The sequence below is a fragment of the Rhea pennata genome, chromosome 2 (assembly GCF_028389875.1).
Source record: "Rhea pennata isolate bPtePen1 chromosome 2, bPtePen1.pri, whole genome shotgun sequence".
Lineage (NCBI taxonomy): Eukaryota > Metazoa > Chordata > Aves > Rheiformes > Rheidae > Rhea > Rhea pennata.
The window spans coordinates 1,952,860-1,978,179 of record NC_084664.1 but is presented as its reverse complement, the minus strand read 5'-3'; the positions used below and the strand labels follow the sequence as shown (position 1 = coordinate 1,978,179).

The following is a 25,320-nucleotide window of genomic DNA, read 5'->3' as shown; positions in this document are numbered from 1 at the left end:
CAACTATGATCGTGAGCTTACAGCCCTATACCCAATATCCAGGCAATGCATGGGAGATACCATCAATCATCTGTTCTCATCAAGATCCTTTTCAGTAAGACACTGGTAGTATGGGAGACAAAGCAACCCTCCAACACCCCTTCCCCCATTTCTCTCTAAAATACTCTATATGTATTCTCGTTAAATGAGTCAGAGCTTGGTTTAGTTCCTCTCTTCCACTTCCTTTCTATTTCAAGCTGCTAAATCGTTACCAGATGCGAGAGTGGGGGAGAAGGGGAGAAAGTTCTCTTATGTGGGGAGCAAAGTGGTCATCTCCCCTCAGTTTCTTTCATCCTTTTCACAGCTGTTAATTATTGGGACTGAGGCTGTAAGCTCAGTCATCCTGCACCAATAGGAAGTCCTGACTGAGAGAGTCCTGCACTCTCTTCCTCTTTTGACTGAGAGGAGGGAACAAGCCAGGCTGTCTCCCATCTTCACCCTTACATCTCACTCGATCCCCCTTTCCACAGTTATCATTGTCTAGAGTGCCTGGAGACTGCATCACCACCCAAGAGAAAGCTCCCCAAAGCCAGCTGTGATTTTGGAGCAGAGGTGCCTGCCCACTTGGCATCTCTCTGCTCTTGGAAATCACAGCAAGGGACCATAAAAGCCCAGCTTTCATTTTCTTCCAGGTCTCCAGCTTTATATTATCCAAAACCTCAAGCCATATCCGCTGTGCTTCTTTATCTTCTTCACACAGTGCTCAGCTAATGCCTCATTAAAAAACACATGTGCATGTCCTTCCGTTGTGCTTTAGACCACCTGTCTACCTTGGGATTTGGTGATATCAACCAGCTGGTCTTGCTCTCATACCCTATTTTCTAGGCCTTTTCTATGAGACCATGAGCATTTAGTATTGATCTGTCTCTTTGATTATCAACAGTGGTGTTGATAGGGCTGGGGAAACAGTGACTCCATAGGAACAAGTGAGCAGATGCTGGACTCTTCACCACAGTCAATTTAGCAGAGCAAAGGAACCAAACCACAAGGCTTTGCAAACATCCCCTTGGTCCAGTTTTGAGGCCTGATTCGGCAACTACAAGGCTCTTCCACTGACTGCACAAAAAGGAATCTAAATTCATTATCACTTAGATATCTCAGGAATCCATGCTAACTCCTGGCTCTGGAAAACACTATTCAGAGCTGCTTGGGCAATAAAATTCAGATTGCCTGCTCCATCCCCTGTAGAAAATATCTATTCAAGTGCAGATAGTGCAGCCGAAAGGGGGAATCATTATTATTGTGATGTTGGTACCCATGGCAGTATATTCAAGGCTTTAAAGAATCAGTAGAATCATTAGCAATAGGTAGTTCACTCAAATTAGTCAGCAAGAGATCCTGTAATCTAAAGGCAGAATAGATCCTAACCAAACGTTCTCCAAGAAAAATACTACAAACAAGGCAGTAAGTTGTCAGAGTATCTCTGATTTGCGGAAGAGTTGATACTTGCAGACTCTGCAGTCTAGAAAAGATTTTCTGACCTTGCAAAAGAGCCTCCATTCAGAGATTTTAGGCTACAGATGCACCCTCGGGCACAAGACATGACAAAGCCAAGGGCTGGTTTGTGGACAGGCTAACTGAATCTCCATTTTGTGGTATGCCCATTCCCTCCTGCTCTAAGATCCTGAGAAGATGGATGATTTTAGATGCTCTTGCGAGGTGAGGGGTGACAGAACAAAAGGTCGCAATCTCCACTGTGTTAACTTTACTGCAATTAGTTGCTTAGCTAAGGCTTATAAGCTTAGCCTCTGTGCACAGGCTTCAGAACTCAGGGTTAAAAAGTGTTTAAACCTGTTCCTCTTTTGATGATACGGAAACTAATCACCCGAGGACACCTCAGGCTGTGCCCTTCTCCGCCTGGTGGAGGACCTAACTCCATTGCCTGTTCCCTCACTGAAGTACCAGAGGGAAAGGCCTGGGAAAGGCAACACATTTTTCTATTCATAAGAAGCACCAGCCCCCACTTGCAGACAGAATGTATGGGAGCACAGTGACCCTGATTCGGACGACATGAATCCTGAGTGGCCACGCTACACCTTCAGGCAGTCTCCTGTGATACTATGTGGAGCATTTCTGAAGAGCACTCATGGGTGGCAGGAGAGCTGTCTCTTCTAACTACCTGGGAGGATTTAGGTTGCATTATCATGCCTCCAGGTCTCCTCTCTGCCCTATTTTTGGATTTTCAGCAGTGTGGGGCAGAGTTTGTCTCTCACCATGTGTTTGCATTCTGGCTCCTCAAATCCAAGAGTGATGCTGTAGGCAGGCTGGACCCATGCCCATCTGACCCTCTATTTGAGGATAATGACAGCCCGTGGCAGCTACGAGGCACTATTTCCACACCAGGGATAATCCAGACTCTACCTACCAGCAACAAAAATGGTCCCCACTTCAGACATACAAAGTGCTTTATTCCCTTGCAAGATCTCCCGCAGGAGAGCCAGCCACACTCCTTTCCTGCCCTCACAGCTCCCAGCACCTTCTGAAGGCCAGGATGGAGGCTGGGTCTATGCCTCTGGTTTCTATTTCTCTTCATCAGTGTGATGAATGGGCCCCACTCCCAAGGCTGCTTCTGATGGAGCAGCCAAGGACTCACTTTTATCTTTGATTTGGGGCAAGCCTAGCTGAGAGGCATGTTTTCAGATTGCGGGGAGCAAGGCACTCCTTGGCCTGGAATGATTTATTGATCCATTTGGTATTCAAAGGACTGCAGAGAACAGGTACAGTCTAACCTAAAAAAAAAAACACAAGTGACCACAAAAAGAAACAAATCTATCTAGGCTCAACGTGTGCAATACAGGAGGCAGCATACAGTCCTGGTTCATTCTACCTGTGTTACATTTAGTTTCTGGAAGTCTTGTAAATGGGAGAAGCTATACCACATAGTCAGTAGACGGACATGAGATTCATATACGAAACCGTGGAAAGCTTGCGCAATCTGCCATGTGGTGTGTGGCAGCCCTCCTTGGCATCCCAGAGGACTGTGAGGCCATATGATCTGTCTTGCAAATGGTTTGGAGGGTTCGGGGGTACAGTTTCAGCTGATGTAACTGAGAGCGGCCCAGTGAGCTTCAGCTAAAGAATTGACCGATAAAGTAAAAGTTGAGGCTGTCTGGGGCCATTACAAATTTGAGTTGAGGAAGTCATGGCATTGGTGATGAGATGGATTACTGATGAGTTGACTAGGTTTCAGCTAGAATGATTGCATCTGGCTTCTGCAAATTTTGTGCTTTTGAGTACATGCAGTTAGTGCCTTTTTTTGCTGTTATTTATACCAGTGGATGGTGTTGCTGTGTATGGTTACGCAACTCCTTTACTACACCCCAGAAGTGGCTGCACTTCTATGGCAAAAGCAGTAGTTCCTATATAGAATCAGATCCCATATGCAATGTTTATTCATCCTGTATCATTTGAGATGCTCCTTAAGACCCAAATGGCATTTTTGAAACACTTATGGGTAGGAGTCTTTTCACTCACACTTAGTCATCCGAAATTTAGAGTTCAAACTTCTGAACTTCTTCTAGATTCAGTGGACAGAGGACACCTTCTGGGGTAACATCTGCCTTCCAGGTGTCTCCAGCCATTGATCAAAGATTGAGTCTAGGATTGCTGTTTAGATGAATCACTTACCACTTAGGCAGTAGTATGACTTCATTATTGTTCACTAGGGCGGCAGTGCAGCACTGCTACAGGTTACCTGGACAGGTGGTGGGATTTCCATCTGTAGAGGTTCTCAAGACTTATCTAGATAAAGCTGTGACTGACCCGATCTGGTGCTGGCTTTGAGTGGAAGTCTTTACAAGAGATGTCCAGAGATCCCTGCCAGCCAGAATCTCTATGATTCTACCATTAGCCTTGAAAGAGGAGATTGAAATCTCTTCCATTAGTTCAGCTTCATTTGTCTGAAAGCATCAAGCAAAGGCACTGGAGCAAGAACTGGATCTCAACAGCTCAACTTATGACCTGCTTGTAGGGCCAGTATCACTCCATGACCACTGTAGAAGGCCTTTCAGCAGACAGCAGCTCTAACTGCAGGGACATCCCAGCAGCAAATTCTGGGTAGCCCAGTGGTTATAGGAGGCTTGAGAGAGGAGAGCAATCCTGCTTAAAATCTCTGCCTGAATCAACAGTGACTGGTTCTGAACTTGAGACTCCCATATCTCCAGGGAAATTCTTATCATTAGAAGTTGCAGGAAAGGCAACCTCATGGCTGTCATAAATCTGCTTTGCACTGGACACTTATGAAATCTCTGTGACAAGCAAAGGATGCTTTGCAGCCTGATGGCTGGCTTACACGTGTCTGCTGTGGGGTTTAGTCCTGTAGCTCTGAGTATTCAATGTTAAAATCTGTGGAATGGACCCAGAAGAGCACTTCAAGAGATGCACCCATTGCCATGGGCATACATGGACACTTCCCTGTTGGGGTTCCCTAAGCTGTGGGGAAGAGCAGCGTGCATCTCTGCAGATAGGCTCTGCTTCTCCAAGGAACTTTCCCAGTATCTCTTCCTGCAAACCTGCCCTCCTCAACACCTTGACTTCATACCCACATTTGAACCAGACTAGATGAAGCACTGCTATTTGCTGCCAGCTCATAGGCAGCCAAGTGGCCTGTAGTTAGAAGGTATGAGGGGGCAGCAGTAAGATCTCATCTCTTAGACAAGGAAAAGAGGGAGTCCCATAAGCTACTACCTGCATATCCTGTCTGGATCTGGTCCTCTCTACAGCAGACAGTGGAACTAGACATCTCTACAGCAAGGAGAACAGGTGATTTCAGTACACATATATGTCCTTGATGAGACAACTTGGCTAGCAAGGAATGAGCAGATTTGGATCATGCACAGAGATGCTGTGTGCATGCAGGGAGAGCACCACTTCATTTACTATTGCAGAATCCCCTTTGCATGCAAGTATGGACAGGGCCAAATGGCAAACCAGATGGCAGATCTGATCCACCTGATAGTCTTTCCAGAGAAGGTTTGGTTTTCAGCACTGTCTGCTCCCTGATCTCTAGCCACATGCAAGATCTGCATTCATCATGCAGCCACACAAACACCAGGGACATCAGAGGGAAAGGAGCAGTACTAGGAAGGAAAGGTGTTGATGTAAGCAGTACTGCATTTAACATAAACTGCTGAGGGAAACCCTGGATGACCTCTCCCCCATTGCTTTATCTGCTTACTCTCATTCAGCTCCTCATCAAGGGAAATATGCACCCATTCAGTGCTGACAGGCCTGTCCTGTGATCATTCTTGATGCCTTCCTATGTCCCTTCAACAGAAGTTGCCAATACCACCTGGCAGAGGGCTGTTTGGATCCTGCCTCTGTCTGGGCATGATTGCAGCATAGTGTTGTGATTTACTCCACTCTGTAATAGTCAATGATCTGTGTTTTCAGAAGCAGTGAGGGAATTTGGGACACCTCAATTTTCCTGACTTTTTTTTTAGATAGAAAGAAATATCACGTAACCTGGCATGAAGGTTTGGTAGGGCTCATTCTTGAGAGCTGACGCACAGGGATATTCAACGCCTCACCTCCGATCTCAAAGGAGAGTCTGTGGCAGAGCCAAGATTTGGATTCTCATCTCCTTACTCTTCAGCCAGGGCACCGACCACAAACCACATTTCCTTTTGTCCTGGAATTCAAGGTGAGACTGCACAGATTTGAGTCCAGGTGGACAGAAATTGATGAAAATGTTTGGACAAACCCCAGTTGACTGAAACCCAAAACTTTCATCATCACAGCTTTAAAGCCTCCAGTTTTGTTTTGAAATGAGGAAAAGACATTTGAAATTTCTTGCAGTGCAATGGATTCTTCCTCTTTTTTCCTCATTTCATCCTTGAGTGCACTTCATGGACCAGCTCTTTGCCTGGTACAAACAGGCAGAATCCCCATTCAGTTTAGTGAGAACATTGATTTATCTTAGATTTATTGATCTCTCCTCTAGTTCAGCACGTTGACTTACTTTTTTCCAGTCTGATATTCATTTAGATCAATGTTTATCAGCAGGCACCGAGGAAAATCAGAATTTCAGAGAAATGAGGCGAGAGGTAGCCTGGATCAGTGAAGAGCCTTCATTTCGGGCTGGTCTCTGCTGTTCCTTCTCTCACCTTGCAGCTGCCCACTCCTAATGGGTTTGCCTGCTAATCACAGATTTGAAATGGCAACCTGAAAAAACAGTAGCAAAGAAAATGTGCTATGGAGAGATCTGTGAGTCAAGCATCACTGTTGCCCCTGAGAAACCTGAACAAGAAAGAGTTTTCCAGGAGCAGGTTTTTGTGCATCACTGTTCCAGCATAGGCTTGGATTCAGCACGGAGACTCAAAGAAACAGCAGCGCTGGCTCTTTGACTGGAAAATGTGATCCTGCCTATGCATGGACTTCTTTAGCTCTTCCCTAAGAAGCAGCCAGCCCGGTAGAGATAAGTATCTTGAATCAAGCTCTGCCATCCTCTTGAAGCAGGCACTGGTCTGTTCCTTTTAGCATTAACCTTTTCCCTTTGCTAGTTTTACTGGTTCCGTGTTATTAAAGACACTGATTTCTTCAGTCTGCATGATTAGGCATTATTTGCAAGTGTCATGTGCCTCTTGGCGCAGTGCCAAATGGCAATAGGCTCCAGGGCTGCTGAAATACTTCTCCTGATCCCACATCCATGAAATAAAAAGTCCATACAAGGAGCAAGAACATGACCAGTGAGTGGTTACATAGTTCTCCCGATCAACCTGTATCCTCATAGGCCTGACCAACACCAGTTTCATCTTTATGCCAGGACTAATTTTAGTGTAGTAGCAGCTGCTAAAAATGGCCTTTAAAATTGGCTACTAGGCCTAGAACTTGATGTTGTGAAAAAAAGGAAAAGTGGATGGGAGCATGAAGAATACAGGTATCCATCCTTCCTATAGAGAGTGGAAGGGCTGTTCGTCGTCTTTCTTGGGTTTAACTTTCCTTTTATCCCTGACCTAGCCTCTAAGAGACCAGACAAACAGCTGTAAACTGGAGGATTCAAATATATTATCTTCTAACCTCTGCTACCATGGCTTAGTAAAATCTTGTTCAGTTGGAATAAACTAGATTAAATTTATCTATAGCCATACCTAAGTTCTGTTCTGAGAAAAGTCTTAGGGACTGAGCAGCGTCAGTTCCTCTGACTCTTACCAAGACAGCGGCATAGACTCACTCATTTCTGGAGTGTGGGGAACATATGGCTTCTAGATGTGTGATTGCTACCACATAGATAGCCCAGAGGAAAATCATAACTAAAATGGTAAAAAAAATGATATAAATTTAAGATTCCCTCAGAAGTAATGAGCCTCTATTTATGAGTAAAAATTTCAAATCTGCCTCCTTTTTTTTCCTTAAGAACATTATCTTTTGCTAGTTATTATATGGTACCTAATACAGGATGAGAGCCTGGTGGTCCTCCTAGGTTAGACTGTGCAGACAATGTCATCTACGCCTAGATACCTCCCAGTGTATTTCTGAGCCTGAGGAGCTGCCATGGGATTTAATCCAAACTGAACTGGGGGTGACATGGATGCAGCTACATGTGGACCTGTCCACGAGGATGCTGGGTGAAGCACAACCGTACACCAGTCCAGCATACTTCCACGCAGCCCTGCTTCAAAATATGTTCTTCATTTGTCATTTTTGGCTAAAGTGCTGGGGGAGGGAGACCCCCACAAAAAAAGGAAAAAAAAAAAACTCACACATACAACTGTCGCCGCAAGCACTTGGCTTCCTTTCTTCTTTTCTCTTTTTTTTCCTTTTTTTTTTAATTTTAGTCTCCAGATGAAAGCCTTTCAGAAAGAACAGGAAACCCTAAAATTTCTCTTCTACGTACATAAATATTACATTTCAGCCATGGTGGGCAGGCTGATGCCACCCCAAAGTTAAACCTGGAAAAGGATAAAGTGAAATTCCCAGCCATAAGCCATCAGACCTGATTTTTTTTTTTTTCATCCATGAATTAAAAGCCTGTCTTACCCTGGTTTGGAAAAGGAGATGGGACATTTTGTGGGGGAAGAGAGATTTTTACACAAACCTGTTATTAGCGAAGGCCATCGGCAGTCCTTTCTTAGAGTCCTAGGTATTGCAACTTGCTTTAAAATGGCTTGTTTTTTTAATAAATAAACCTCTTATTTGCTAGGGAAAGGGGTTATTTTTAGTTAAGAAGCTGTGCATATTTATCCAAGGTATGTGAGTTGCTCTCCTAAGTTTATGGCTCCATTGTCCCTAAAGAACCCATCCGCAAGCCTACGCTCTCTTTGGGCTTGCAGAAGTTCAGAGTCTGCTCCAGATTTTCTCTCTGGATGCTCAAGCACCATCCCCTGACCATCCAGCCTGCAGAGGATGTGAGTAGCCTCAGGTGCCTTGGAAGTCAAGACGAATCAAAGGCATCCAGGGCCCTCGGGATTTGCCCTACAGACCCCAGACCTGTAAATATCTCGTATGTCCTTCCTCTCTCTCTAGCTTCTCCCTGTTTTTACTTTCAGTTCAAGTGTCTCAGTGAGGCAGGGCCAGGACACGGGCTCAAATATTGTCCTGTAGTTTACTGAACTGCCTCTTGTTAGCATGCTCCTGGAACGATTTTGGCTTGGGAGAGCTGTCACTGCCCCAGTGGACACTGCTTGGGGGCCAGCACAGACCAGAAGTCATTTTCAGCTGGCAGCACAGACAAGACCTTCCTGCCAGCTTGGACATGTGGATGTGAGCCATGCTGTGCCTCTCAGCCTGCAGGGCCTGAGAACAGGCTATGGCCTATTTTGTTAACTACTAATGATGTAATCAGTGAGTCTTACTCAGGTCTTTTTTTCTGTTACACTTGTGGCTCTGGGATGGGTCAAAAGTGAGATGAAGTCCTACGGAGAGGTGCCTTCTCCCACCACACCCATCTGCTACAGTTAGTATTCAGGTCAACAGGCCTTCATGACTTGCAACCACTTATAACTCTTCACATTTGGCTACTTGCCATCCTGTGCCTGAATTAGAGCTAGCAAGAGACAAGAAATATCAACAGTTGGCCACTTCCTGCAAAAAATTTATGGGCCAAGGCCTTCCCATCCCATTGAAGAATGTCTGCCAAGCAAGTATACAAGTCTTGCAATGCACAAGAGGAACAGTTGTAAATATATATATGTTTACTTATAGCAGTTGTAAATGCACCATTTGAGAGATATGTGTAGTAATGCAGAGAAAGAGTGAATGAATAGTATGCAGGAGCAGCGAATTTGCAATCCTAATTATCATGCTTATTTCCATGCTTACTTTTATAGGTCAATATGACCAGCATTATCACCTCTAAAAGGGAGCTCTAGAGGGTTTTAGAAGAATTGGGCACACTGGAATGAGAAAAGGGAGGTGCCTGAGCTGAGCCAGACTAGTATTGGCATGTCAGGTGTCATCAGCAGAGATGTTAAGATGATGTTTCATCTTTGGGTTGCAAGGACAGAGAAGGGACAAGCTGCATGTGGAATGAGCCAGTGATGGTTGAGTGGCTGCGTCATGTTGGCAATTGGCCGGTACCACTCATAATCTTGTGGCTTTCCCATTCTGCCTCAGGACAATGTATGACTTGGAACAGCCCCTGCTGCCATATGCACCTTTCCTCTTTGAGGACCAGTTCCTTCAGGGCTGAATATGCAGGGGACATATTTTGCATTAAGCCATGGTGTGTAGACCAGCAAAGGACTCTGAGTAATAACAGGTAGGACTTACATACATCCCTCCCCTCTCCTTGCCCTCTCCTCATGCTGGCCAGCACAGAGTACCCGTACACACATAGAGGTGTTCACAGATGCATGCCCTGACACAGGGGGCACCACGCACACACAAGTCCACCAAAAGGGGCTGCAGCACTATGTCCTCAGCTCTCCATCCAGACACCCTGGAACCCACGTAGAACATCTTTCCCAGAACAGGCATGCACTCCACCTGCATTGCACAATGCAGGGCAACAAACATTAGTCTCCTTCCTACATATACTCCCACCTACAGATCTATACATATATACATGCAGATATGCACACAAGCTCTGACAGTCAGACTTGAAATACATCTGCTGTGCCAGAAAAACACCCCCATATAGAGGCACAGTCTGTCCAGCCCTCCCTTCCTTCCCTCCTCCCCACTTCTGCCCCAAAATGCTAGGTCATTTTTTTGGTTGCTCCTCCCTGCCTGTTTCCAATCCACCAAATGTCCTTCCCGTAATAGAGTGACCACAATTGCACACCGTATTCCAAATGTGGTCTCCCTGGTGCCTCACATGGTGCCAGAATAAGTTGGGCTGATTTATATTCCATACCCCTAGATAAACACCTCTAGACCATGTTCACATTTACTCAGCTGCCAAGCAGCCTCACAGATGGTTTTAATGTGTTCTCCACATGCATGCACTGCTTGCATAGAAATTGGAATTGAGACTCAGGGGAAGGAAAGGAGGAAGGAGGCATGGGAAACATAGCAGGCAGAAGAGAATAGCCCTCATTGCACCCTGGCAATGCAGACTGAGCAATGATCAGGCATAGCCCAAAAAGGCCTCTCTCTCCTCAACTGGAGCAACCTGCATCATGCTGAGTTTTTTGACTAGGCACAGGTGGGCAAGGAGATATGAAGAAAGGGGCTGTGTAGTGCAAAATGTGATATATATGTGATGCAGCCCTTTCACAAAGCACTCTGTGGCTGGCCTTTCTGCTTCTAGAAGACAAGTCCCATGGAAGTGACATCAAACAGAGTGTTTGCTTACTCCCTCCTGAATACCATATTAGCTTGTAATAATGGCTATAATTTCCATGCCCTGATATTTCAACCTTCAAGGAGTTAGAAGAGCTGCTAGGTACATCTGTTCTAAAACTACGGTAATCTGTACTTCTCTAAGTACTCTGTAGGACTGTACTACTGTACGAAGGTATTCGTGGCAGCCCAGGCAACTGTAAGATGAATGGATACACTATAATAGTAACCTTCATACGCCTCAGGTACTGAGGCTCACAGAAGAGTTTACAGTCTAGCCAGGGAAAATGGGCAAAGATTGACTGTAATAAAATGGCATGTAGAAGCAGTAAAATAAACCAAATTTTTGACTTAAAGCATTATCCCTGCCCAGTGCATTGCATTTGGAAGTGGAGAACCATGTTATTCCGTGCATTTCACTGAGATGCTGGTAACTTCTAGTTAGACAGCAAACTGAGAAATCTCCAAATGCCTCTTCTTCTCAAAGTGCTTATTTAGTGGTGGTTGTATCTCCTCTGCAGAGCTGGATGAGGAGGAGCTGTCTGCTGGAGACCTGATTTCTAGTCTCTGCTCCACCCCAACAAGACAGCGAATGAAAGTATCATTTAGCACCATATCTCCAAGCATACGTACCTTAGACTGAAGCTGGTGTGAGGACCTTGTTCCCTGAATCCTTATGATTGACATCAGCTGAAGTTTTGGTTGAAGTTTCTATGTATGTATTTATATAAGGTATAAGAAATATATAGTATTAACTTTGCTATCCAGAAAACAGCCTTCCATGAACATGAAGACCAAGAAGTGATGGGGAACCCAAGGATGTTGTTTGATACAGGGATCAGGTTATCCAGGAAGAACCTGGCTGAAATAGGTTTGCAAGTCTGAGGCCTTGTGCAAGCTGGGAAGACAGGCTGAGAAGGGAAAACAAGAAATAGCCTTATAGGAAATGCATCAAGAAACTAGAGGAGGTGATCCTTTTGTGGTGCAGGGATGCCATGGCAGAAATAGAAGCTGAGCTCTACTGTCACTCAGCTTATCTTGTGGAAGTAGTGAGTTGAGTGTCTTAAGAGCAAGAGAGGAGAGGATTGCAAGTGCATACAGGAGCTACGTCAGCATTTTGTACCTAGGAACAGAAGGAAGGAGTAATTTGGACTGTTTGGTAGTAAACCCTGGTAAGACGAGTAAGTAAGATAATTTCTGAGATCTGGAGGACAGGCATACAGTCACCTGACGTGTCTTTGGCAAATGTGAGTGACTGCTAATGGGACTCACATTAGAATATTTATTTTTATATTACTGTTATGCAAATGTTTGAGACAGCAACACACAGGATATTGCAAGGTAAGATCAAGATACACCGTCCTGTCCAGGATGGCAATAGAGCTCAAAGAGTTAAACTAGAAGAAGAATTTGTGTCTGATACAGTGCTCTCCTCCTAGCCCCTCTAATGGCATAGCCTTGTTTTCCTCTAACAAGATGCCATCTTAAAATCACTTAGGCACATGAATGCTGTTCTCTTCTTAGGGGTCTCATCCCAAACATGACCCACCTGAAGCACAGAAAATTTCTCCAAATTTCTGACATAAGCTTTGATCCCTGACAGTTTACATCAGTTTATTTTTGCATCATCCTACACTTTTGTAGCTCATTTCCATGCATAAGGTTTACCAATAGGATGAAGAAAACCTTTCTCGTTCTTTCATGCCAGAAAGTAAACCAAGCTCCTTAGTGTCCTCCAGGGCCACCAGAGAAATCTTCCAACACTATTAGTCCTTCACTACTGCTGGAGGATTTTTTTTTCTTTCTGTTCCTCTTCTACAAAGGAATGCATGAACCTTGTCACAGAGAGGTGATTTTCTCTCACCAGTAACAAGGAGGTCTCAGGACTTATGACACCTCTTCTACCAAAATATGAGGGGGTGAGGAAGCAGAATAAATTTTAGCAGACACAGGTTCAATTCTTGCCTCTGTAGCTGACTTCTACCAATCTCATTTCCCTTCCTATAGTGTTTTTGATTACTGTGTAGTCTGGAAGTGTTGGCAAAGCACATAGTTTAGGACTTGTATAGATTAGTGATTGAAACCTAGTGAGAGAAACATCATTCTCTCCCCATCCCCTGCAGGGTTTTGGGGGCTGGCAGCAGTAGGGACCACAGGACTGCAAAGCCCCCATGAACCTGTCTTCCCTTTGAGATAGCCACATAGAACATCTTCTGGTTGGACTCAGTAAGCTCCTTAGCCAGATGGGATTGCTGAGCCCTTTTAGAAAAGCTTAAGCTTCTTGTCTAATAGGGAGCCTAGAATTTCTCTCGAGGCATGGGTCCCAGCCCCTGGCTGCTTTGGTAACAGAGTTTGAACTCAAGCAGGGCAAGGAACAGTCAACACATGGTGTCTGCATGCCAGTGCAGTCTCCAGGGCAGATCACCAATCCTCACTTTCTTCATGAGTACAATCACTATGTCTCCCCGAACTTGTATCAGACTAATAAAACACAAAAGGAGGTGCAAGGCACTTACAGAGCCTCCAGAGAAGAAAAAGGGTATCATCAGTATTGGCAAAACCAACACAAATGTGGCTCATCCCCTCCTCAGGCTGGGGTGCAGACTGGGCTGCCTCTGGAGATCTGTCAGGATTGCCCTGGGAAGTAGTACAGGGCTCTGCGATGACTGCAGCCGCTTGTCACTTGATTTAATAACGTTGGAGCAGCATACTGCCCATGATGCCCCCAGTACGGTTGTGCCCTGTCTCACTTCCAGGCCCTGAGATATCCTTCACAACTCCTTTCTTCCGCACTGAGATGGTCAGAGATGTCCTCTAAACATGAAGAAGCTCCAGTGCAATTCCCACCCTCCCTGTCATCAACCTCGTCACCCATGCGTGTTCGCAGCTACTGCTCTGAACTCCGAGGAGCTACTCTGACACACATGCAGCTACCCGGAGACACAGATTATATCCATGTCCTCAGTTCAGTGTTGCCTAAAAGACTACTGATACCTGCTGGGCACATCCAAGATACACTTAGGATGTGGGATATGTATGAGATTTACTGGTTTTCTTAAAGTTTATGCATTCCTTTTGACTTACATCTTCAGTGACTTCTACTATTTCTTCCAAAGAAAGAAGTTTTTAGCATTTCCAGCTCTCTTGGAACATGCAGCCTTGCATCCCAAACCTGCCCACCTGCATCAATCCAAACAGTATATTTGAACCCTCAAACTAATTTTTATTAAAAATGTCTTAAAGAGCTTTTCAGTCCACATTTACGATAAAATGGACCCCTTCTGGTTATCCATGCTTACTTAATATCATTAACAGTGTCCCAGGAGAGACTTGTTTATTTTTAGTATGCCAAAAACACACTGCTTGCAGGTGGTGGATTTATTTTTATTGTGTTAAGTTATTAAAAAGTTGTAAAAGAAGATTCCCTTTTTTAAAAAAAAAAAAAAAAAAAAGGAAAAACCATCAGGAAAAGTTGTCAACCTGTGGATTTTTTTATTGTTTTCCTGAAACTCTTCACCATTTTTCAGATTTCTTCTTGTAACTGAGTGTAGATTTCTTTTGCGAATTGACCAGGAGAAAGGGAAAATAGCAGAGTGAAGCCAAGTTGTTAGTACTGTTAATATTATTATAAACCAAGGAAAAATTTTTGGAAGAAATATTTGAGAAAACAAAAAAAAAGGTCTTGTTTTGATTCCAGCACACTACCAATGGCATATACAATATTTTTCCTCCCCATTTTTTGCCGAGAATTTCAGAGGAAGAAGAAGCAGAATTCAGTCCAAGTGTCACATCAATGAGCTTAGCTCAGTGAAAGTGATGATAAAAGTCACGCATGGCTGTGCAGATCAGAAGGGACAGTGGGGTGAGGTGGGAAGGGAGGAATATGGGAAAGGTGTAGGGTTTGTAGGCCTGAAGGATGGGGGCAGTAAGGGTAGGAGTGAAAGGAGGGCAGTGGCAGTGGGGTTCGTGTTGGGGACAACATGTTGGATCCAGAGGAAGGAACAGCTTTTGGCTGCATGAAAAATGAGGAATGTGGCTCTAGCTGTCAGCAAGTGTGGCTGGTCCTGGCTTCAGTTAATATTTCCATTTGAAAAATGTTTTCTGAGTGTCTCAGTGCTGCAGCCAGCGCAAGAGCTCCACGAGCTGCTCTGCCACCGGCAGGTCCGGGAGCACCTGGCTTGCTCTGCGCACGTCTCCCCAGCTCCCTCCGTGCAAGGTAAAAACCTTTCTTTCAGTGCATTCCCTCCTCATGCTCCTAGGCTGCCCCAGATGGGCAAGAAAATGCCAGACTCTGCCCAGTTGTATGCTCTGTACGTGCCAGCGCACTGGCTGGACCATAAAGTCTGGTGGCTGGGTGGCAGCTGCCAAATGTGCCCCAGCCCTTCAACATCTGCCTCTACCATCAACCTCAATGAAATCTGCAGGGAAGCGATGACTGAGATTTTTAACCCCCTTTCGAAACTAGCTGAAATGGGGCAATAGTTCTACCAAGCACAGAGCAAGGAGAGGAATGTAAAGGATGAAGGAGACATGGGAAACAGGTTAAAGATGGTTCTGTAGTTTGTGACAGTTCGTGGCAATGGCGATAAATTCATTTTTGCCTTCTCCGGGGAGATCTGGATGCTTTCTGAAGATTGTATCCCGCCAGATCCTCATATGACCTTAGTGAACCAATGCGACGGATAGATAAACTGGGACATTGGAAGATTTCAGATATAATGAGAGGCAACAAAGAGAATCTTTTTCGGATTTCTGGGGCAGCTGATGGCTCCCCAGATTGCTCATGTGAAAAATGCAGAGGTTCTGGATTTCAGTGTGTTTCCTTCTCAGTGTGTTCAGCCCGCTGGGTTTTGTTTTGTTTTGTTTTGTCTTGTCTTGTTTCGGGGGGCTTTTTTGGTTAAAGTACCCAAAATGTAATAACTGCCTACACTATTAGCCAGTAAGCATCAGTTTTCTTTTGAATGAGTGCATGGCAAATTTGTGGGGGGGTGTGCATGTGCAGCGTGAGGAAGAAGTACCAAGAGATGTTTTTTGAAATTAATATTTTCTGGACAAAATTTGCACTACCATGTTGAATGTAACTACTTAAAAATGAACACCAAGCTTTGCAAACCATTCTGGAAATCTTAGAAATGCGGAAGGTTTTTATCTCAGCATTTTCAGAGTATGGCCTCTCTATGGATTTTTTTCTCAATGTTGTTTCAAAGCAGCCTTCATTTTCTTCCTATAATTATTTATTAAAAATAATTGGTTTTATTTTAAGTAAGAGAGGGTCGAATTAAATCTTTATTTATCTTTTTTGTCTACAAAAGGAACTTGGAGATAATAACATTTTTTTGTAACAGTCTGAGTCTTGTGGGGCTTTTCTTCTTTCTCTTTTGATCTTTCCAGAGAACTAAAAAACAAATAAATTGTTTTTCAGGGTGTAAGTTATCCTACAATATAATGAGCCAAGTGCAGGAATTTTCATGAATAGGAAATTTACTGTCATTCTTCCCCTAATGTGACTCAAAAAAGGGAACGCACAATAAACGATTTCCTCCTTTCTATCGCACCACTACCAGGGATTTTGAGCCCCACTGCCCCCACTCCCAGTTAATACTTTAGAAGATAGGTAGTGGTTAATTTGGTCCTTTTCATCAACACTAAATTAAAGATAAGAAATCAGCTGACAAATGATGGACTTTTCTGTTGTTTTTAGTGTCCTAAAATACCAGCAAATTGAACTGAGCACAGTCAGCCCCAAATCTTGAGGGCAACCACACTAACTAAAGGTCCTTAAAATAATCCTGGCTTGTTATTTAATCTTGTGAAAACATATGCATTGTAAAGGATAAATTACAGTTTCTTTGAAAGATTGCTAAGGCGCTAGCTTTGATACTAATGAAACGTCCTGAGATCTTGATGGTATTTATCATTTCTTTAATAGTGGAATTCTTGCAGGTAAGAGCAGGCAATTCCATTTTATTTTGATTCCCAGGCCATTTCTCTCCATCAGACGCTTTATAGACTGCTGATAAATTCCTTGACGGGATGCCATTGGTATGGAGGGAAAAGACTGTTCTTAAAGCAGAGCTGGGGAAGCTTCACTAGTGTTTGCTTTTCATTCAGATATGTTACTGAAGCTGGATTTTTACCAGGGAGGACTTAGTGCAGCTCAATCTGAAGATGAAGGTAGCACATGGTTAAATTCTGGTGAATTTTACCCGTTGAACTCTTCAAGGACGGGAAATGCAGGCTATGCTTGAACATGTATGTCTGAACATGAATGTGTTCCCCTCATGCAACTGGGAACTTATAAATCAAAAGCTGCAGAAATGTGTCTGTTGACAAGCTGAGAGGATATGGGCCGGGGGGGGGGGGGGGGGGAACTGGGTATGATTTCCCTCTTTGGTGTTGAAAATGGGTCAAACTCTCCTTGGGTATCTTCAAGTTGCTCTGTAGACTACAGAATTCTGACTGCCAAGTCTGGAGCCCTACAACATTCAGGTCCTCCAGCTCTCCACTCCTCTCTCCTGCTCCATTTCTCTTTCCTCCAGCCCTCAAGTGGAAGTGCCTTTCCAGAAGTATTGGTCTCTGTCAGAGAGTGTTCATCCTGTGTCCAACCATGTCTTTCTGAAATAAAACCTAGGAGAAGCAATACATTCTCCAAAAGTACAAGTACTGTTCAGAGCTAAGCACTGAGACACAAATTACAATGATGCCCAAGAGCAGTTTTCTTGAATTGAGTAATTGTGTTTTTGGCTTTTTCATGGAGATCCCTCTCATAATGGTGTGGCAGAGGAGTTACTGCCAGGCCTTTACCTCTGCAGTTAAGTGACTTCTTCTCGTATTTGTGTCTCTTTCACAGATGGCTTTTGTCTTCCTGAGTGGGATGGCATTGTCTGTTGGCCTGAAGGTGTGCCAGGCAAAGTGGTGGCTATGCCATGTCCAGAGTACATCTATGACTTCAATCACAAAGGTAAGACACTGTCCCAAATGTCAGCCAAGCCTTGTGAGCTGCAGTTAGGAGGGAGCTGAGAGTCTGAAATGGTTGAAAACCCTCTTTAGAATCCTTCCTTTTCCTCACATGTTGATTCTCATTCAAGCTCGGAGCAAAGTTAGAGAAAAGGAAGTAAAGAAACAGCCATTACTGTTGTTTAATGACAACTGTATCACTCCTTCTCAGTCTCAAAATGGACTCTGCTCTGCTCATCGCCTTCCTGCTCCGTCTGCTCGTCCTGTGCTCGGTATATCACATGCTGAGAGAAAAGCAAAGCTCTGTTTTTACCCCAGCAGTCACAAATATTCCACCTACAGCCCTCAGACCATAGGTAGGCATTATAGGCACCAATTACAGGTTTACAACAGAGTAGTCTTGCGTGGTTACAAACCCCTATTAATGTGCCACAACAAACTTTGGGTAGCAATAGAAATCTGCAACATACTCTTCCAATTTGTATTCTTTACTCAACCAGTTTGTTGCTAGTATTGTCTTTCTAACCTCTGATCTCTGTCCAGCCCCCTATGGTGGGTATCTGAGAACAGCACTGGTAAGCAGAACATGTGCATTCCTCCATATCTCACTTACCCTCAGGCCGTGCATTTCTTGGCTTGCTTCTGGTGCCGCAAAGTCTGTGCATATTTTTAAATGTAATTGAAGTACACGTGCTCCTTAGTGTATTTTCAAAGCTAAAGCTTTATCTTTTCTCAGACAAAGCTGTGCACCCAGACACCAAAAAATCAGAGAATTAAGTTTAAATGCTCCCAACAGAGCACTGCCACCATTTTCAGAGAAAGAAAGAAATGACATTTCAGTGTGTTCTGTTTACACACAGTCAGTCCTGCTTTTTCTGTAAAAGATTGTGAGCCAAGCCAGCACAATCCCTGATTGATGATCTTTTGCAGAGACACCATGTGCATGCATTTCACTTTAGAGGTCAGGAGGAACAGGTGATCCATCCCTTGTTCCTCCATAACTCAAAAAGGCATGGATTCCCCACCTCACTGATGTTTACTAATCAAGTTGCCTAGGATGGCAGTCAGGCCGAAACTCTTAAATGTAGATATCTTTAGGAAGGCTCCTTCTATATCACTAGATCTATTGACTGATTTAGCATCCATTAACAGTAAAGGGACTTTTAGCACACAACCCAGTTAATCCTACCAGCACATAGACATTGGAACATGGACGTTTTCCTCTGCAAGATAAATTGCAAGATTAAGCCATGAGTTCTCTTTTTTCTCCATTGTGATGAGGATGGTAGCCACACAAAAATCTATGCATTGGATATGTAAAGCAGGAGAAGCATAAAAAAGATCACTGTTTATTTTCATAGGAAGGGCTGTGACTATGAGGATATTTCTGCTCTTTGGAACTTCGCAAAACTTCTATCCTTAGATTTTAAATCCAATATCCTGATGCAAACTGAAGTGTAAATTGTTACTAACTCCCTGGATTTTCTCAGTTAGAAAACTGATAAGGTTGCTAATGAGACGGAAACTGTGTTCCTGCAGCTGAGCTTCAAAGCAGGCAGGAGGCATTAGGGTTGATGGTGCAGAGATGGGTTCCACCCTTGGAAGGGATTTCTCTTTTTCTGCCAGATCTGACCCAGTATGGAAAAATGGCTCTTCCATATTCGTATTTATACTCTGTCTCTCTTCTCCTTCTTGTAGGCCATGCTTATCGTCGGTGTGACTTGAATGGGAGCTGGGAGCTGGTCCCGGGCAACAACCGCACCTGGGCAAACTACAGTGAATGTGCCAAGTTTCTCACCAATGAAACGAGGGAAAGGGTAGGCAATGCATTTGCGCCTGCAGCATGAAGCATTGGTCTCATCTGGGGCTAGCCTAAGGAGCACAGTCTCATTTTAAACCCTTGATGAGCTCTAGCTTACTGCCTCCTGTTTGAAACCATAGCCAAGCTTGCCAAAGGTACACATTCATTTTGATGCAGAATTATTTGAATGGGAAATTGTCCTCAAGGCAGGAAGGTTTCTTCCAATTTCCATGATCTTATTTGTATAGAGAGCTGGGAGAAAATTGGAAAGGGCTCGGGGCACTTAGAAGTTGCTGAAGGTTGTGCTTGATGCCACAGAGATTCCCTCTTCCCCCTCATTCAACAATTTTACTTTCAGGTTATTGTTAATTATTTCAGAGCCTATGCACTTGTTTCTGCTAGGGGATGCACAAACACAGAGCAAAAATGTCTATCAAGCCAGTAGCAATCCTGTTTCTGTAGGTATCCAGAACTTCTGGATTGAAAGGTATAAGCCACAGACCCACAGCTTTTTTTGCAGTCTTTTCATTGCAGATGAGTGGGGACAAAGCCCTTTGTTAATGCAAAATAGCACTTAAGTACAGATCTAGTTCTGGTGTAGTTACAATCTTGAGGCAACGACACCATCCGGATTTAGAAAAGGAATTAACAAACACTTGAAAATGGAGAGGGTTTGCTATGCTCCTGGGCCAAAAAAGTGTCTATATACCAGACTATAAGCCTTATTTTTACATAAATTTAAACGATTTCCAAAGGAATAGCTGGCATATACTAAGGTAGAAAGTTCTTACCTGTCTATCTGGGTTTGAGTCCAGCTAAGTGTCAGTAGTGCTTCTGAATGTCTGAGTGCATCACTCCTTACTGCAGAAGCAGTTCCTCTGCTGTCAACAGTCACCTGAGGGGATGTGACCTTCATCATTCACAGAGAAAGACACTTCCAATCACACATAGTTGCTGTTCTTTATCTGCAGTTTTCAAACTATTTAGCAGAAATTTCTTGTTTCTCAGTGGTACCTGGAAAATGTCCTCCTTGGATATGGAGTACGGCATCAGCGGCCGATATTCTGCAGTAATGATTGTTTTCAGATGGTTGGAGATAAATATCTAACAAAAACTTCACAATGGGAAGCAGGCTTGAAGATGAAACACGCTCCCTTTGGTATTAATGTTCCTAATTTTAAATCCAGCCACAGCGTAGCTTTTTGCAGTTAAAGGTTTCTTTTTTTTTTCCCCCCTTCTATGGTGAAGCAACATTTGAATGAGGTAGTTTGGTGAGGAAGAGGCATCTGCATGTGTTATCACCCCCTCTCAGGCAGACAAGGTTACAGGGCGCAGGCACAGTTCTGACTATTTAAAAACAAAGTGCGTTATCGTGGAAGATGTTTACTTTTAGAACAAGTATAGTGGGACTTGTACCCAATCCATGTGGTAGAAAGAACTGTTTTATTCCTAGGGGTTTCTAGAAGGTTTCTGGAACATGTCATGGAGTCCTTCAGTATCTCACTTACACCAAGAGGGCTTTACTAAGTGGCATCAGTTTCTTGACCTCTTAGAAGTCTTCTCCTCTGTCTCACCTCCCTCAGTAGTGCCCTCTGGTGAGAGTCATCTGCTGCAGGCCTCTCCACCTGAGCAAGTCTCCTACAATTCCTAGGAAAGGCAGCTCTTTCTTTTAAACCTCCCACGCTCTCAGCCAGGACATGGTCAAGGGAAATTATCAGAGGAAGTGTACAGAGAAGAGAAGGTTGCCCTTTGGTTACCAGCAGAAGGAAGAAACAGAGACCTTCTGACCCTAGGCTGGCAAGGAAGGCTGGAAGCGAAGCCCTCTGTCCTGCATTTTATGCGTGTCTGTGTGTCAGTGTGCATCCCCTGAGTGCAGAGATGTTCGGTTCGCAGAAGGGGAACTTGGTCAGTGATTCCTAATGAGGGAAGCATTAGATGAGGTGTCACAGCATAGGGACTGGATTTCTGTTCTCAGCTCTGAGGCTTGTCATCCTAATTATTCTGTAGATTTGCCCTAGTCATTTTTTACCACAAGTGTTTTTTTGTTGTTGCTGTTCTAGCTATACAGAGGTGAATGTAATGATATTTAGTTATAAGAAAAATAAATTCATCTTTGCTGCTGAGATTAAACGGACTACTTGGTAGTGTTTAAGCAATGATTGCTCAGTGCAAAAAACAGCAGGAAAAAAATAGTAGTTTCCTCCAACCTTGGAATAGTATTTTGATGACCAAATGCTTTTCAACATCATATATTATTAATTATTATCATTATTATTAACAACCTTGTATTTGCACAAGGTTATTTTTCTCTGTCCAGCCCTGCACTCACCTCATAGGCTGATACTGCACACAGTTATGCCGTGCTTTGCAGTGCAGAGGTGGCTGCATTTTGGTGAGACGGGAAATAACGCATATACATCCACTGCGGGTCCCTTGGGCCTTCCAGTATGGAAAGCAATGTGGAAATAAAAAAGAGGAATGACCCTATTTCTCTCAGCTGAGTGGCAACTTGCAGAGAACAAGACCTCTTGTCTTTCACACCCAAGAGTGGCTCTGAAGCACCAATATTAATAAATTTTTCCTTTGATTTTTTTTTCTTTAAGTAGATATGTCTTGAGATGTCAGAATCAGGGGATTTGGCAAGATAGACTAGTGATCTTTGGAGAGATTGTTTTCTATTGTTATTTCCCCCCCTTCAATCTGTGGAACAACATCTTTGCATCCCCAGTAACAGCTGCATTTAACCAACATTTTGAAAGGAGGTCGTGGGCTGATTCTGAGCAATACAGCATCTTAACAGATGTAACCAAAGAAATTTTTAAGGAACCATGCATTAGAAAGCATTAGGAAAAAAATCTGTCTGTGACTTTAGATATACACACACACACATATATGTATATGTATATCTTGCTATTTCTGTCTCTAGAAACAGGAATATATCTACAGCTAGCTATATATGTACATATAGATACACACACCTTAAAAAACATCCACGTGCATGTACACACACGAGCATATATATGTTCATGTGTGTTTGCTTAGGTGTGCAGTTTTCTCCTTTTAGCCACTGTGGGATAATTATAAGATTGACTAAAGCAGCATACAGAGGGCCCCAGAGAAAGTTTGTGTCTTTCGCTACCTTTTCCTGAAACATATAAATAGGATTATTTCACACAGAGAAGTAAGGAAACCGCTTTCTGAAATTAGCAAAGTATGCTAAAGCCATCAGAGCCAGGAGAATTAACAGCTCGTAACTGCCCAGTGAGCAATTGCTTTTGGGTTGTTTTCTAAGGGAAAATTAGTACTGCTGAAGGATGCTGGATTGACAGCTCTGAAGATTGATGTCCCTTCTTCAGCCAGGGAAGCAGGTAGACTGTGGCTAGCTGTCAGAGCATGTTTCCCTAAATACCTTGCAGGCATAGCATTAATCCTGCCATGAACAGCCATCTCCTGGACATGGCAGGTCCGTAGAAGGCAATCACTTAGCAAAAGGGAGGAAAGAGTTTCATGGAAAGGTGTCCAAGCAGCACATCAAGGGGAAGATATAGTGGTTTTCTTTGTGCGTTTGGGGCTGTGCCGAAAACCACCACTACACTATTGAGTGCTTTCCTGAATTCTTGTATTCTGCTTTTAAGAGATGAGTCAACCACTCATGGATGCAACAGAGACCACAGAAAATTTTGTTCTTGCACTCCTTCCCCCTGAGCCATGCATGGACAGCCCCCATCTCCAGTTGCACACTGGCTGTCCCCAAATATCTCCCTGCCTCTAAGCAGATAGACTGAGAGACCTGTGGCTTCCCACCCCAGAGCCCTGACCAGGCAGCCTTATTTTGTTAATTTTCCAGCCAGTGTTTAGCGAGACAGGAGGACAAGGGAAGGAAGGGGAATAGATTGGCCAGTGTTCATCCTCCGAGGAAGGCAATGTGGTTAAACACCAGCTGTTTGTCTGTCTGCCGTGTGTTTCAAGTCACTGAGCCACAGGTGGCTCAGTGTCAGGAGAGTGTATTCAGCACTGCCATGTATTTACTAGATGTTCTATGGACACATATCTATATATACGTATGTGTGTGTATATATATATATATAGGGGGGTGTATATATATACATGTATATTTAAATCACTGTATATTTTTCCTGTTCCTACGCTCTTCTTTAGGTGTTTTGGGGCATGTAAGAGACAGGGCAGAGGGTTAAAAGGACATTGAGTCCAACCAACATTGACCATTCTCCTTGCAACTTTCTGAAGTTCTCTTAGGCATAGGAAGTAGTGTGGCCTGACTCACTGGAGCTCCTTAGTCTTTAAATAAAACACAGAACACATAGGCAGTCTTTATTTGGCCCTTCAATTAGTAAACAGCATTTTAGGCAATTTCTCTCTGTCAAGTGTAGTAGCACTTTGAGCACAGTCCCCTTTCATTTTGCACAGGCACCAGGAGCAGCACCTTCAGCATCACCATTTTTCTGTTCACCCTCTCAGATATTGGCAGAGGTAATGGCTTGTTTTGATCAGTAAGCAGAAGTTTCCTTCATTTTCATCTCCCCCAAAATAGCACTGATTCCAAGCATATCTTGCTTTAAAGTAGGACAAACCCATCCTGCTTTCAAGGACAAGTTAAGGGTAAATGTACCTACATCTACTGAAATCATGGGGAAGGTGAATATGAGCCAGTAACTTGGGAGGTTAGCCCAGCTTCGAAACCACTAGCCTAGAGAGATAGACCATCCAAAGATCTAATCTCCACTCACCAATCCTGTCTTCATCTGGTACTGCTTGTTTATATCATGGTGGTTTTACGGCTCCCAAAGAAATCAGAGAGGCCTCGGGAAGCCATCACTACCAAACACAATGGGAAAGGCACAACATGTTCCAGGGCTGCTTTGTCTAGACTCCATTGTTCAGACCAAAGATCTCATACTCTTGGTCTTTGTTCTTGGAGCTCTTTGGGGTCCTTTCAAGAAACAGTAACTTTTCATAGCCTCAAACGGATTGCATAAAATATGTTTAAACAAAGTATGCTGAGTGATACAGATGAAATACCATCAGAGTGCTGTGCATTTGCGTCATAGAAGATGGGCAGATGTTTTAAAATATGTGTAGGAATAAAAATTGCTTCACCAAGACCTGTTCTTTGTTCTTGCAAGCAGCTCTGTCATTAGTTCTCAGTTCATGCCTGTAAAGTCTAGTTTGTTCCTGTGAACACTGAGTACCTTTTACTGAGGTGCTGCTGATAATAGTTTATGCCTAGAGTCTGCTGAGAAAGTCTGATGGATGACAATAGCAATAATACTTACGACATATGAGAATACAAGAATGGCTAGGCAAATGTCAGATCTGATCACCTTTAACCCACCTTTAACCATTGCAGTCCTACAGCGGGTGTTTAGGGACAGCTTATTAAAGTTGATAAACCAAGAGAATTATTGTCCTTAGTTACAGCTCTCCAACAGTCTGCAGCCATGGCACATCGTGAAGATAGGATTTGGAGAACTTCTGTTAATTTGAACAGCGTATTTGGGGCCCATTTTGGCTGCGGCCTCCTAGATGTCCTACAGCAATAAGTTTCGATGGTTAAGCAGGCATGGAGTGAAAAAAGTGCTGCTTTTCATGAGAATGTTCTTCTATGGGGCACTCAAGATGCTCAGCTGGCTTCTGAGACATGTAACTTTTCCCCTGCTCTATTCTAGAGCAATAGACTGGTGCCCACAGAACGCTAGATGAAGGAGCCACTCAACACGTGCAGAAACACAAATTTACACAGCTAAATTTAAGTGTCTTTGAGAGCTGACTTTCACCACTGT

General features: G+C 43.7%; 1 protein-coding gene across 2 annotated transcripts in view; it reads left to right on the top strand.

The window, feature by feature from the left end:
• The window catches only part of PTH1R (parathyroid hormone 1 receptor), a 124,039-nt gene that overhangs the window by 66,616 nt on the left and 32,103 nt on the right, over nt 1-25,320 (top strand). For both annotated transcript variants that reach the window (XM_062567634.1, XM_062567633.1), the window contains 2 exons: nt 17,612-17,722; nt 19,417-19,535. In XM_062567634.1, coding sequence (XP_062423618.1) covers nt 17,612-17,722; nt 19,417-19,535 — 230 coding nt within the window. The remainder of the gene's footprint in view (nt 1-17,611; nt 17,723-19,416; nt 19,536-25,320) is intronic.